We start from the raw sequence: 14,529 nt of genomic DNA on the forward strand, positions 1-14,529 counted from the left end.
TCAGGGCTTATGGGGGCAGATATAAATCAGCTTTAATTCAGGCCATGCGCCCTGGCTACAACGGGCAGTCCTGGAATAAGCTGATTCACCATCTGTGGTTCTCCATGAATCAGAACACATTCAGAAAACAGTGCGTGGGGGTTACATTTGGAACCAGGGTTCAACTAATTTTCTTAATGCCCCTCTCTCCTCATTTCTCGGGTTTCTGATTTTGGCTAAAGCTGAATTGTATTTAAAAAAATTTTTGTTTGGCTGTACCATGGGCTTGTAGGATCTTGGCTCCCCAACCAGGGATCAAACCCCAGCAGTGAAAGCTCCAAATCCATAGGGCCACCAGGGAATCACCAAGCCTAATTTTAAAACCCGAGAGCTCCTCATGGTGGCACCAGCTTTCACTCAATTGCCTGGTTTAGTTGTTCCTTCATGGGTCGCAGGAGCTGTTCAGTAACTGTCACTACTCCTGTGAGTAGTAACACGCCAGCTACCCCTTCTTACCGGTTTGTTCTTTGCTTTATTGTAAATACACTGAGCCTGGGCGTACTCTTTCCTCTCTGACTTGGGAAAAGGCTGTGTTCTTCTACACCATGAGGCAGATGGCTGGTTTTCTCATGAGGTGACTCTGTGCTTATGACCTGAAGAAACTCTCTAAATGGACAGTTTGTGTCCACAAACTGTCTTTTTTGGGCACACTACTCTGTCCTCCAGTCTGTAACATGAGCCCTTCGGGGCTGGGGCCAGGGACACAAGGAAGAGTCAGGCTGTAGAAGGTTGGGATCAAGGCCTGTGACACTGGGTTGAATTCAGTTCAGCTGCTCAGTCGTGTCCGACTCTTTGTGACCCCGTGGACTGCAGCATGCCAGGCCTCATTGTCCATCACCAACTCCCAGAGTTTAGTCAAACTCATGTCCATTGAGTCAGTGATGCCATCCAACCATCTCATCCTCTGTCATCTCCTCCTCCCACCTTCAATCTTTCCTAGCATCAGGGTCTCTTCTAGTGAGTCAGTTCTTCGCATCAGGTGGCCAAAGTATTGGAGTTTCAACTTCAACATCAGTTCTTCCAATGAATATTCAGGACTGATTTCCTTTAGGATAGACTGGTTGGATCTCACTGCAGTTCGAGAGACTCTCCAGAGTTTTCTCCAACATCAGAGTTCAAAAGCATCAATTCTTCAGTACTCAGCTTTCTTTATAGTCCAACTCTCACATCCATACATGACTACTGGAAAAACCATAGCTTTGACAAGATGGACCTTTGTTGGCAAAGTAACATCTCTGCTTTATAATATGCTGTCTAGGTTGATCATAGCTTTTCTTCCAATGAGCAAGTGTCTTTTAATTTCATGGCTGCAGTCACCATCTGCAGTGATTTTGGAGCCCCCCCAAAATAAAGTCTGCCATTGTTTCCTGTTTCTCCATCTATTTGCCATGAAGTGATGGGACCAGATGCCATGATCTTTGTTTTCTGAATGTTGAGCTTTAAACCAACTTTTTCACTCTCCTCTTTCACTTTCATCAAGAGGCTCTTTAGTTTTCTTTGCTTTCTTCTATAAAGGTGGTGTCATCTGAGTATCTATTTCTCCCAGCAATCTTGATTCCAGCTTGTGCTTCATCCAGCCCAGCATTTTGCATGGGTGATAATATACAGCCTTGATGTACTTCTTTCCCAATTTGGAACCAGTCTGCTGTTCCATGTCCAGTTCTGACTGTTGCTTCTTGACCTGCATACAGATTTCTCAGGAGGCAGGTAAGGTGGTCTGGTATTCCCATCTCTTGAAGAATTTTCCACAGTTTGTTGTGATTCACACAGTGAAAGATTTTGGCATAATCAGTAAAGCAGATGTTTTTCTGGAACTCTCTTGCTTTTTCGATGATCCAATGGATGTTGGCAATTTGATCTCTGGTTTCTCTGCATTTTCTAAATCCAGCTTGAACTTCTGGAAGTTCTTGGTTCACATACTGTTGAAGCCTGGCTTGGAGAATTTTGAGCATTACTTTACTAGCGTGTGAGATGAGTGCAATTTTGCAGTAGTTTGAACATTCTTTGGCCTTGTCTTTCTTTGGGACTGGAACGAAAACTGACCTTTTCCAGTCCTGTGGCCACTGCTGAGTTTCCCAAATTTGCTGGCATATTGAGTGCAGCACTTTCACAGCATCATCTTTCAGGATTTGAAAGAGCTCAACTGGAACTCCATCACCTTCACTAGCTTTGTTCATAGTGATGTTTCATAAGGCCCACTTGACTTCACATTTCAGGATGTCTGGCTCTAGGTGAGCACACCATCATAGTTATCTGGGTCATGAAGTTCTTTTTTGTATAGTTCTGTGTATTCTTGCCACCTCTTCTTAATATCTTCTGCTTCTGTTAGGTCCATATCATTTCTGTCCTTTATTGTGCCCATCTTTACATGAAATGTTCCCTTTGTATCTCTAATTTTCTTGAAAAGCTCTCTAGTCTTTCCTATTCTATTGTTTTCCTCTATTTCTTTGCATTGATTGCTGAGGAAGGCTTTCTTATCTCTCCTTGCTATTCTTTGGAACTCTGCATTCAGATGGGAATATCTTTCCTTTTCTCCTTTGCCTTTAGCTTCTCTTCTTTTCTCAGCTATATGTAAGGCCTCCTCAGACAACCATTTTGCCTTTTTACATTTCTTTTTCTTGGGGATGGTCTTGATCACTGCCTCCTGTACAATGTCACAAACCTCCATCCATAGTTCTTTAGGCACTCTATCAGATCTAATGCCTTGAATCTATTTATCACTTCCACTGTACAATCGTAAGGGATTTGATTTAGGTCATACCTGAATGGTCTGGTAGTTTTCCCTACTTTCTTCAACTTAAGTCTGCATTTGGCAATAAGGAGTTCATGATCTGAGGCACAGTCAGCTCCCAGTCTTGTTTTTGCTGACTATATAGAGCTTCTCCATCTTTGGCTGCAAAGAATATAATCAATCTGATTTCGATATTGACCATCTGGTGATGTACACGCATAGAGTCTTGGTATTTCCCACGACCTTGGGTCACCTCTGGATGGAAAGTTGCCTGCCCGTTGTACTCAGCACCATCAGCACAGGCCCCGTGAGAACACTCAGTGGAGCCCTCCCTGACAGACTCTTGTCAGGAAAGTTGACTCCACCAAGGCAGGACAACCCCCCCTCCTCCCCAGATACAGAGCCCACCAAGGGGCTGTGTTCTGACCTTTGTGAGTGGTCTCAAGATGGGGTGGCTCTGTCAGTCTGGGCTCACCTCTGAGCTGGCTCCAGAGCCCCACACTTGGTCTTCCACACCATGGGTGTTGTTTGGCTTTGAATGAGTTGCTTGGGGGTACATCCAGTTCACAGCTATCTGGTCTCCCCAGAAGCTGGGATGCCAAGCTTCCATTCCTGGAGAGAGGTTAGGTGAGAAATGGAGTGACCAAGGCCTCTGAAAGCAGGGGAGAGAAGAGCAGGTGGAGGGACTGACCTGTGTGTGTAGGTGTTTGTGATGACCTTTCAGCTTTCCCAGGATGTGGCTGGGATGGCAGGGCTGGGATGGGGAAAGCAGGAGGACATAGGTGACATGGCTGGGGTAGGAGGTGTGGTGACACACCCCTTCCTTCTATTGCAAGGGTGCTTCTTTTCTCAGAGTCCAGAAGGTTCCTGGCAGAAGGAATGAGGGTGGGGTGAAGAGAGAGGAAGAGAAGCTCCTGAAAGTGATGGAAATGTCTGCTCACCAACAGAGGAGGGAACTCCTTGGTAGACACCCTGGGCCTGTGGGATGGGCACCGTTTTAGGCCTTACGGCTTCTCCCAGGTGTGAGCACCCGAGAGGGTGGAGGGCAGGCCTAGTCCCACTAAGTCAAGGAGGTGGCCTGACTGTCTCAGGCCCTCCACCCAGCCAGGGGGTTGACCGTCCAGCAGAGCCAAGGCCAAGGCTGGGAGCTGAAGGGACAGAGGGAGGAAGGCACTTGGGGGGCCATAGCATGGCTCCCTCAGCTTGCCCTGAAGCCAGGTGAGGACCAAAACCCTCCTCAGGCTGGGAATGGACACATGCCTCCTGCCCAGCACCCAGGGAGGTCAGTGCCAGGGGCAGGTCCAGGGCAGCACTAGCCCCACCACAGGTGGCAAGGTCCTGGGACTTCTCTGTCAGCTCTCCAGCAGGATCAGTGGTCAGTCCCTGCTTTTCCAAGCCTCGCCTCCAAGCTCCTCCTGTGGCAGGGGAATCGCCTCCCCCACCAACCACCTCACCATCTTCCCCTCACGCTCTAGGGCAGGCATCCTTGGCTTTCCCTCAGATTCTAGTGAGGCCAAGAGACAGGTGGCGTGTCCCTACGTTTCAGACATGGGGGAGGAGGGGAAGAAGGTGGCGCGCTGGAAATACAGGTCATCTGCTAAGCTCCGGGCTTGAGTCCAGCGGGTGCTGGCGGGGGAGTGGCACACAGAAAGAGAAGAGGAGAGGACGGAGGGGGAGCCCTGGGAGTGTGCACCTGTCAGTGGGAAAGGGGGCTGCAGACAGCTGCAGAGGCTCCTGGAAGCCACAGTTATCCTAGGGTACTAGCTCTGTCTCTGAAATGCAGTCACTTCCCAGCCTCTAAATCATCAAGAATCCCGGGTTTTGAAAGTCAGTCCACATCATCTTCTAATGTTTCCTACTGTTCTAGATATTTGGAAAACAGACTCCTTTTTAGAAGTTGCATGCTTTTTTCTTGGCTTTTATTAGCATGTGTTAAAAATCATTATCCAAACACTACCAGAAGAACATGTATTGTTCTGCATAAAGTGCTTAAGGAAAAAAAATGCAACTTATTAAATCGGACATTCTTTTCTAGTTCATAAATTTTGGGTTACAATCAGGGCACAAAAGGAGAAACAGAATGCAGTATTAGAGAGAGCGAGAAGCTTAGTTAAGAACTTGGGTGGAGACACAAGCCCACGTTCCATTCCCCCCACTTCCTTGCAGACAGAACACTGCATCTGCATAAAGCAGCAAACAGCTTTGTTTTAATAAATACATTTTCCTTCATTCAAATCAGAAAAGTTAATTATCATAAAGCACTTTTCCTCTGACCATCTGTTTATAGCCACAGGCAAGATTTATCCACAGAGTTTAAGTGTCAAAGTGTCATTTCATTGGGCTTTCAGCTTTCTAATGCTATCTGGGTTCAAGATTGTCTCAGCAATTCGTTACTGGTTTATTTATATTTACCTGGTACTTAAAAATACCAACTCTATAGTGTTTTGTGTTACAAATGCCAACCAAGGATATTTTCTCAGTACTAGAAATGTCAGTGAGTGGGCCTAAATAAGGCTTTTACCCCCAGAACACTCCATTTTCTTTAAACTGGCTTCTGCACATTAGCACTCTGATGGTTGCACAAAACCCAAGTCCCTGTTGGGACAGATTTTAAAATCATTAATGTTCTGAAAGAAAAAATACAACTTGGAAATCTCTGTGTTTGAATCTTGGGTGGTCATGTTGAGAACAGAAAAAAAAAAAGGCATTAAATACATTTTAAAAACATTCATTTGCAATCAAACATATTTAAATCTTCCAAGGAAGGAGCAGGTTGGTGATGGAGTGGCTGCACCACCGGCAGCTCCGTCAGGAATGGCAGGCAGGTTTGGGAGCCCATCGGGTGCACAAACTCAGGGCAAGCTTCTGAGCATAGACCCTGCTTCCTGGCCACGATGCCTCTGAACTTCTTATAGCCAAGGGAAAAGGAAGGTTGGTTGTACCTTCAAACAGTCAGGAGTAATCATGTTGAGTTCACCTTGAAGCTGACCCAGAAGTTGGAGCAGGTACCAAGCTAAGGGCTGCCAAAGGGCAAAGCAGTCCTGACTGGAAAAAGCTGTCATCTTCGGTCCTCCCAAGGGGACCCCCTTCCCTTCTCTCAAACTTCAGTGCTTTGGGCTTCATGCAGGAAAAGATCTTAGCCACATCATTTACTAAAATTTCCATCTCACTTTACGAAAGCACACTGAAGAGCAGTCCTGAGTGACAAGTATATAGAATTTGCTGAGTACAGCCAAGAGAAAAACAGCTTTCTAAACTATTCTGTTCTCTGCTTCTTCCTACAGATGCATCTGTAGGACATTCTTTAGTTTCACAGTGATATATGCTGTTTCAGGAAGCACAAGGTGATTGGACTTCGTTTCCAGGAAGTGGTGACCTACTTTCGCTGGAGCACAAGTTTCCATGACTGGATCTAAATCCTGCCATCTATTGCTACACCAGTGACAGGGTTTAGGGCAGCTGGGAGGCTCCTGGTGCCCAGTTCCTGCCGAGCGGAGTCCACCAGTCGTGGCTGGGTTTCCACTATCAGTAGTTACATTTCCCTTTGATGTCTGTATTTGTCGCCTCACTCCACTCCAACCTGTCCATCTGACTTGGAAGCCTGAGAGCTTATTGAATTAGTCTGAAAAGAGGCTCTGTACCTGCTGATATTGACGGCAGTAAGATGCTAGCTTACTATTTTGCACAGCACCATATATCATGCCTGTTACTCAGGCCAACTATAGCCAACCTTTTCTTTTTTTTTTCTTTTTTTTGTTTTTTGTTTTTTTTTATAAAGAAAATCTATGTAAGTTGAGGTTCAGAAATGCATATATTTTTTTACTTACAAATATTCATCTGACCAAAGTTCAACATAACCTTTATGGAACACTTAACAATTGTTTTGTTTTTAAAATAACATTTCATTCAAACTGTATATAATTCAGTAAATTTTTTTTTTTTTAATACAGCAAGCAATGCTTAAACCCTGGAAAATCTGTAGAAAAGAGATTTTCACACAAAATAAGAAAAGAAAACTCTGAGGTATCCCTCACACACACATATTCATTCATTCTGACCTTCATCCACACACATACACAAACACACACACATCCGTGTGTGTGCAGACATACATCCATTCTCACTCACAAAGTGGCTGCAGCATATGCAAAAAACTGTAGGTCCAAAGGAAAATAATTGATTGTTCTAATAAAGAGTCCAGGTAGCTCAGAAAGAAACAAAACAAAACACAATAGTCCTCTGAGGAAATTACTACCTCAAAAAAATGTTCTCAAGATGAATTTGAGATCTAAGCCTACCAAATTGCTTTTGCAAAACAGCTCCCTGCAGTCCAAGGTGACTTGTGCAAATAGAAGGAATCAAATGAGGCTAGTTCCTGTACTTCCTTTATCAAGGATGTGGGATGCCCGCAGGTGCCCAGGGTGTTCTCATCATGCCAGGTACTGCTGCAGCGCCGTCTTTGCCCTGGAATCACAGAGTTCCTGTTAGCCATCATCTCAGAAGTGTAATCAAGGCTCAAAGATGGCAGCTGGGAAAGTAAAAAAATAGGTTCCCCCAAGGGAACTGGGGTGAGCCCAGCGGAGTGCCTACTATATAAGGGACAAAGATCTGTGGTCAGCACACACTGCAAACTCATGCTGGCTACATCCCCTTCCTGTAGTCCTGCTCTTGTCCTTACAGCTGCTGCAACTCACGGACATTCTATAGTTCTCCTCTGTCAAACCTGACCTAGGCAGGGGTGAGTAGGTGCTGATTAGAAAGTGCATGGGAGGGGCCAAGAGCTCATGGGATGAGTCTGTTGCATGGCTCAAAACTGTGGGAGGTAGGTTATGATTTTATCCTGTCCTTCACATCATGCCTGATGACACTGACTGATGTGGGTTGTTATGGTGACTGGGGAAGGTAGCTAGTTGAAGAGGAAACTGTGTGTGCAATGTAGGCCATGCCTTAACCTGTCCCAAAGAAGTGCCTTCCTTTGACCTGGGACTGAGAAGGCCTCCTTTACTCTCCCATCATGCGCTTGGTGAAAGCTGCAACTGTGGAAGTCAAGTTTTAGCAATGGTCTCTTTCCCCTTCTAAGTTATGGGAAGAAAAGGCTAAAATTTTCTGTTACTATTAGCTATATACCAAAGCAGACAGGGCATGCAAAAAGCTGGACTCAAGCACAGTTTCTTTGGTGGTGTAATGGATACAATCTATAGTCTTAAAAGGAATCAGCTCAGGGATACTCCTGCAATTATTTAAGACTCTATAAAGATGATCGTTGCAAGCAGTCCAATCCATTAGAACAGAAAGCTCCATAAAAACCGTTCCAAGTTATGAGCGAGTTGGGTTCTATGAGGTCGTTTTCCTAGGAAACAGTTTCTGAATAATGCCATAGGCTACCTCTCATTGGCCATAACTTCACAAACCCGAGGCCCTCTGAGCCTGGGGTGGAGAGGTCTAGTTGGCAATAACTCCACATCTGTTAAGTGTCTGAAAGTCAAAAGGTCACACAGCCTTGAATACAGAAAGAAACTTAGAGATGTTGCTGTTAGGTCACAGACTGTGCCATGGTGGGAATGTCTACCTGAGGGTCTTGATCAAAATTCTGCATTACTCTTTAAAACTGCCAAGTCAGACTCCTTGAGGATCTTTCTAAGGGTTTGGCTATATTGGACCTCAGAGACTGTGCCCCCGTGATCTTTCTGCTACCTATTACTATCTCAGGAGTCTTTCCAATGGATGGCTTTAAGGCAAGGTCACCTTTCCTTAAATGGACTGAGGTAGAGTAGCTTGGACCTTGATTCTTTTCATGGGGTTTAAGAAATGCTGAAAACATATGTGCCATGCAGGTTTTGGGAAACAATACTGCTGCTGCTGCTACTGCTAAGTCACTTCAGTCTTGTCCGATTCTGTGTGACCCCAGAGATGGCAGCCCACCAGACTCCCCCGTCCCTGGGATTCTCCAGGCAAGAATACTGGAGTGGGTTGCCATTTCCTTCTCCAAGTAATGTTAGGCCAGAACTTAAACCTACCTCACTTCATGCTGGTGAGGTCTCTTTTCAGGTCGTTCCAGAGAGGGTTTTAAGCAGAACTATTTTAATTTCTGAACAAACACAAGAAAAAACCCTGGGAACAGCCTGGCTCTTGGCCAGAAGAGATGGGCTGACAGAGTCTGTTACTGCTGCTGTGGAGGCGGAGGTTCCTGCTCTCAAGGTGGAGCTCAAATCCCGCCTTCAGCATGCGCCGCCCTGACTTCAATGTGCCTTCGATGGCACACTCATCTGAGCAGCAGCTTGGGGATCTGTTTTCTTTAACCCACTGGATAGCAAGCTTCAGGAAGGCAGGAGCCCAGCTCTGTGTGCTCTATCTGGCCCAGCCATTTACTCGAGGAGCTGTTAAACAAGTTCCTTCCCTGGAGCAGATAAGCAATCTGACAGCCATGACACAGTGTGGTGTGTCCTCTGGGTGCTATGGGAGCACAGAGGGGTCCATAGCAAAGTCTGGGGGCCAGGGTGGAGAATGGATCTGGCAAGACTTCCACAGAGGTGATAACCTGATTTGAAGGACGGATGGTCACTGTCCAAGCGTTCTCTGCCTTTGCTTTTAGGACACCTATTGCCCAGGTCTCTGCGTCTCCCAGTGGTTGTTCTTTCTGACCTTTTGCTGGACATTTTTCATTCTCTTCTAAATGCTGGGGTGGAGGTGGGGTATCCCAGTCCATAGTCCTTAGCCCTTCTGTCTTCTCTCCTCTTGTTTATTCTCCCTAGGTGACTCCAGGCAGCTCCATGGTTGATATACTATCCCAATTCATATCTTCAGCCCCTCTCCTCTGAGTCCCTTGGACGGCTAATAGCATCCAAAAGCTGGCACACCAAATGACAACTCTTGATTCTCCAAGACTTGATTATCCTTCTCTTCTCTTTTTCTTGGCATCTTGGCAAATGACCATCTTGGTAGACCTCTCTTCAGTTGCTCAGGCTAAAACTCTAGGCATTTTCCTTTCCTCTCTTTAATATCCTACATCGAATCCATGAGCAAATCTGTTGGCTCTGCCTTTATATTAAATCTTGAATCCAACCACTTCTCAATACTCCCACCACTACCTCCCTCCCTTCTCACCTAACACAACTGCAACAGCCTTGACTGGTCTCCCCGCTTCCATTCCTGCCCTACTGCGAACCATTCTCCACGGAGCCACCAGAACCAGCTTCTAAAAATTCACATCAGATACTATCTCTTCCATTCAAAACCCTCCAATGACCTCCTATTAAACTGCATAAAAGCCAAAGTTCATGCTACAGGCTACAAGGCTCTTACTGCCTCCCTGCGTCTACTTCTTCTCACTCTCCCGCCCATTTATTTTTCCGCATTCCACTGGTCTTCTTGCTGTTTCTTGAATGCTCGAGCTCACTCCTGCCTCAGGACCTTGAACCTCCTGTCCCCTCTGTCTGGAATACTATTCTTCTAAACATCTGCTAGGCAGACCCTCTCATTTCACCGAGGTCTTAGATCAAATAATGTCACATCTTCAGAGAAGCTTTTACTGACTAATCTATATGACAAGAAACTTTCTTACTTTCCATCCCTTCATCTTGGTTATACCTTCAGTACCTCTCACTATCTGTGATCACATTACATATTCACTTGCTTATCGTCTGTCTTCTGTACTAGAACGTTAGTTCCACGAGGGCAAGGACTTCATCAATTTTATTCACCCTTATATCTTTGATGCCTGAAGCAATGCTTGGAAGAGGTCAGTATTAAAAAAAAAAAAGTACTTGTTGAATGAATGGGAAGTCAGAGGAGAGAGGCCTGGGATGGCAAATCTGGTGGAACAGAATGTGTAAACACACGAAGGTGTGATCCTATAAGAGGGCAGGTGTGGCTGCAGCACAGAGGAGGCATGGGGGCAGGGGGGCATGAGGAAGGCAGGGCCAGACCACGGAGCACTCTGAGACCTGCCCAAGAGTCTGCAGGATGAAAGTGAGCTGGAACGTGGAGGCTGTATTATAAGTGTTCACAGCCAGAAAAAACATTCTTGGCTATCCAGAGGTTAGAGGGGTCTCAGACTGTACTCTCGCCTCCTCTAGTAAATGGTGAGCTCACTAAGGACAGGGACTCCCTCCTGGTCACAGCTGCAGCCCCAGCAGCCAGGCTGGGCTGGCACAAGGCAGGCACTTAGTGAGGTTCTGAGCTAATGAATGCTTTTATAATTGGCCCTCATTTCTGCTCTCCAAAAGGCCACATGCTTTTCTATTCTAAAGATCAAGAGACTGAAAGGGAATGGCCTCAGGATCCTTTCTAGATTCCCATGATGGTGGTCCAGGCTCACATTCATTCACAGTGAGATGAAAATCTGTAATAATCTGCCAATTATTGGTTTATCTCTGACTCAGATGTCACACAGTTGGCTCACAGATTACTAAAAAGGGAAGCCAAGAATCTAAAAGACTTTTGAGTTTGACCCTGTGGCTTACTAAGCAATTTAAACTCTTTTAACAAAGAATTCAACACCCCAAAGCAAGGACCTTTAACTTTGATACTCACTTGTCACAAAGATTTGAATCTGGTGACTGACTCAGTTTGTGTAGAATATCTACGATGCCCATGTCTCGTAATTTATCCTGGCGTTCTTGTGAGCCTGAGAGATGAAAGCTAGCAGGTTACTGGGAATATTACCCAGGCCATTGCTCTCTTTAATGTACAGCCAACAGTCTGGAGCCTTACCAGTGTTCTTGCCCCCTCCATCCCCCCCAAACCAGCTCCCCCAGTGTAACCCAATCTCCTTGTGCTGGGATTCTCTAACAGTGTTCTAACTGGTCTCTTGGCCTCTTGGACCCTGCTCCCTGGGTTCTGCTGCTGGATCAGTTTCTCCACAGACCACAGGGTCAAGGCCAGAGTCTTCAGCTGGGCACAAGGTCCTGCCATCAGGCCTCATTTTCATCATTTTTTTTCTGGACAGACTTAGCCAGGTTCTTCCTACTCCAAACCAGTCTCGTTTCCCACCCCCTCTATTCCCACCCACTCTCCTCTGATTTCCCAGCACTTCCTGCTGCCTCTCAGACCATGGCACCTCCAACTCCACATTGCTTTGTCCCATCTTCCAACTAGATTAGGACCTCCTTGAGGGCAGCTTGTTTCCCTGGCACCTAGGCCGGCAAGTGGTCTCTTGGCCCATGCATTGAACCCAGCTCCTCCTCTTTCTGCTTTGTTCTGGACCCACTGCAAAGTGTAATTCCTCCAGATTCTCTCCTCACTGAGGCGCCCACAGTGACTCACTCATGCACTGACCTCCTTGAGACTCAGTGAACCAGAATCTCCAGGGGTGGTGCGCAGAAATCTGCATTTTACAAAGTCCCTCAGGTGGTGCTCATGCAGCCAATCCAACACTGAGGCCCACTGCACTCCTCACTACCTTGGCTGTTTACTGGAATCACATGGGGAATTTAAAAAACCACTTATGCCTGGAGCCCACCCCAGGGATTCTGACTTAACTGGCTGATGCGAATGCACAGTCAAGGTGGAGCGCTATAGAGGCCTGCTCACACTCACCGCCTCACCAGGCACGGTGCAGTTCTCCCTTCTCACCAGCCACCCTCTTCTCCCCCGAGCTTACCTGCCTGTGGTCCTTCCGTGTGCTCCCCCTGCACACAGTGAAAGGTCAGCCCTCCCGCCCACCCTCACCTCTCATCTTCTTCAAGTGCATCTCACCATCCTCCTCCTCAGCTCTCAAGGGCAAGGGCTGTCACTTCTCTAGGGTCTCCTCCAATCCCCACGCTCAGTACTCCGGAACAGTGCTGACTCCAAGGTGGGGACTCCATGTTAGCTAGGCCAGCAGATTCTCATTCATACCTAGGAGACTTTGTTGGGTGCTTGGGGCCCAATGAGTGGTGCCTCTACCCAGGATTTTGAGGCAGTTGATGCCATTCCTGTTTGACACCTTCTTCTCCATAATTTTTTTTTAGAACAAATCTCACCAATCTCTTACCTTCCTCTTCATTCCATACGAGGTTTGATATACAAAACATTGCGGCAAGCTGCAATTTGACATGTGAATGACCCTATTTGATGCAGAAACAGAAAAAAAAAAAGGAGGTACTCTCATTTGAGGTAATTTTTTGTAACATACCACAGACAATTCCAATAGCCTAAAAGTCTGAAGCAGGGGCCTCAAATCCAAATGTCTCAAGGGGTACAAAGTTAGTGCTAATGGGTGAACAGGTTGGGCTAAAGACAACAGAGAGTGGTGGGAAATCTGGTACACTGGGGAGTGAAGGCTGCCAGGACTCCATACTCAAATTTTAGAGACCCTCGGGCTGGCCAAGCAAAACACCTCAAGGGCCACAGGTGCAGTCTGCAAAACTCAACCCATACACACAGGAACACTGGCTTAGGACAAGTCTATGCTTTTGACTATTCTCTGTCTACATAAGGAAGTGTTCAGGGCCAATAAACTGGATGGATGTGCACTTAATATTTATCCCTTTGGCTACTGATTATCTGATTCAAATTGCTTGCTTCTTTAGGAACAGCATAAAAAACTTGACTGAGTCTCTACTATTATTAAGGAGTCTCCTTATTCTTCTAAACGCAGTCTCATTTATTTCTCTTAATAATGTACTGAAAGTACAACCATTTTTGCTTGTTATTATTTATCCAGATAGAGTGCTTTTTCTTAAATGAAAGAGGACCCTAAACATCTTTACAGATGATGTTTTTGGCTGCACCATGTGGTATGTGGGATGTTAGTTCCCTGACCGGAGGTCAGATCTGCAACCTGCATTGAACACATGGAGTCCTAACCACTGGTAACCACTGGACCGCCAGGGAAATTCATACAGGTGATTTTTCAATTGGTCAATTAAAAAAATAAAGTTCTCAGTACACTTAAATAACTCATGCATATCTTGGAAATACCATGACATAATATATGCTCAACAGTTTCTTGAAGGCTGGGACAGACTCTTCTTGCCACGTAAAACTGTATCTGAACTAAGCAGAGATAAAGGATATGGTTTCCTTCATTAGAATTCTACGGCTGGTGATTCTTTTTCCCTCCTACCTGCCAAGGCTTTTACAGAGCTGTCCAGTTTGGGCTCCACTAAGACAAAACAGAATAAAATGCACCATCTACTCCCAGCATCAGGCCATGAATGAGTATTTGTTGAATAAACAAACTTATTTATATTGCAACACTAAGTATTTACATCCAGCATTCACTCAATGAATTTTTTTTTGAGAAAACAAATTGCTTGATAGAGAAAACTGAAGGGTGAAGTTTTCACTAATTTTAAGTGAAACGTACAGAAAAGATCTCTTTAAAGGAGGCAATACTTATGCAGAGGAAGAATAAAAAATAGGAAGGTGCCAGGTATACAAAGATCAAGAGGCACCAAGAAGAAGGAAAAGTTCCTGAAAGGGTTTGCGGTAAGAAGAAATTGTAAAGCTGTGCATATTGAGAAGGAAAAGCAGAGTAAAATGTGGAGAAGCAGGCATGGCTAACTGTGGGCCCCTGTAGGCCAGAGTAAGGATGGATTTCACTGAGTTGACAGGAAGCCCTGAAGGATTTAAGCAGTGGAGGGACAACATCTGATTTACATTTTTAGAAGATCATCCAGGCTGAAGGGATTGGAATGACAGTGCAGAGGTGTCTAGGAGGCTATCATGGTCCACAGGGCACGAGTAGCTGTGGCCTGAAGGGTGAGGGTTGTGGTGACAGAAAAAAGTCAACAGCATACAGATCGGTCTTGGGGAAGGCTAACAGGACCTATGAC

General features: G+C 45.8%; 1 protein-coding gene across 6 annotated transcripts in view; it reads right to left on the minus strand.

The window, feature by feature from the left end:
• Positions 1–4,672: 4,672 nt before the first annotated feature.
• ARMC8 (armadillo repeat containing 8) overlaps positions 4,673–14,529 on the minus strand; it is a 109,144-nt gene continuing 99,287 nt past the window's right edge. For 4 of the 6 annotated variants that reach the window (XM_027545299.1, XM_027545301.1, XM_027545292.1 and 1 more), the window contains 3 exons: positions 12,744–12,816; positions 11,303–11,396; positions 4,673–7,234 (listed from right to left, as the gene is read on the minus strand). In XM_027545299.1, coding sequence (XP_027401100.1) covers positions 7,201–7,234; positions 11,303–11,396; positions 12,744–12,816 — 201 coding nt within the window. In that variant the 3' untranslated portion in view covers positions 4,673–7,200. The remainder of the gene's footprint in view (positions 7,235–11,302; positions 11,397–12,743; positions 12,817–14,529) is intronic. The other 2 variants (XM_027545284.1, XM_027545303.1) reach the window with 2 other exon arrangements.

Source organism: Bos indicus x Bos taurus, chromosome 1 (genome assembly GCF_003369695.1).
Source record: "Bos indicus x Bos taurus breed Angus x Brahman F1 hybrid chromosome 1, Bos_hybrid_MaternalHap_v2.0, whole genome shotgun sequence".
NCBI classification, from domain to species: Eukaryota; Metazoa; Chordata; class Mammalia; order Artiodactyla; family Bovidae; genus Bos; species Bos indicus x Bos taurus.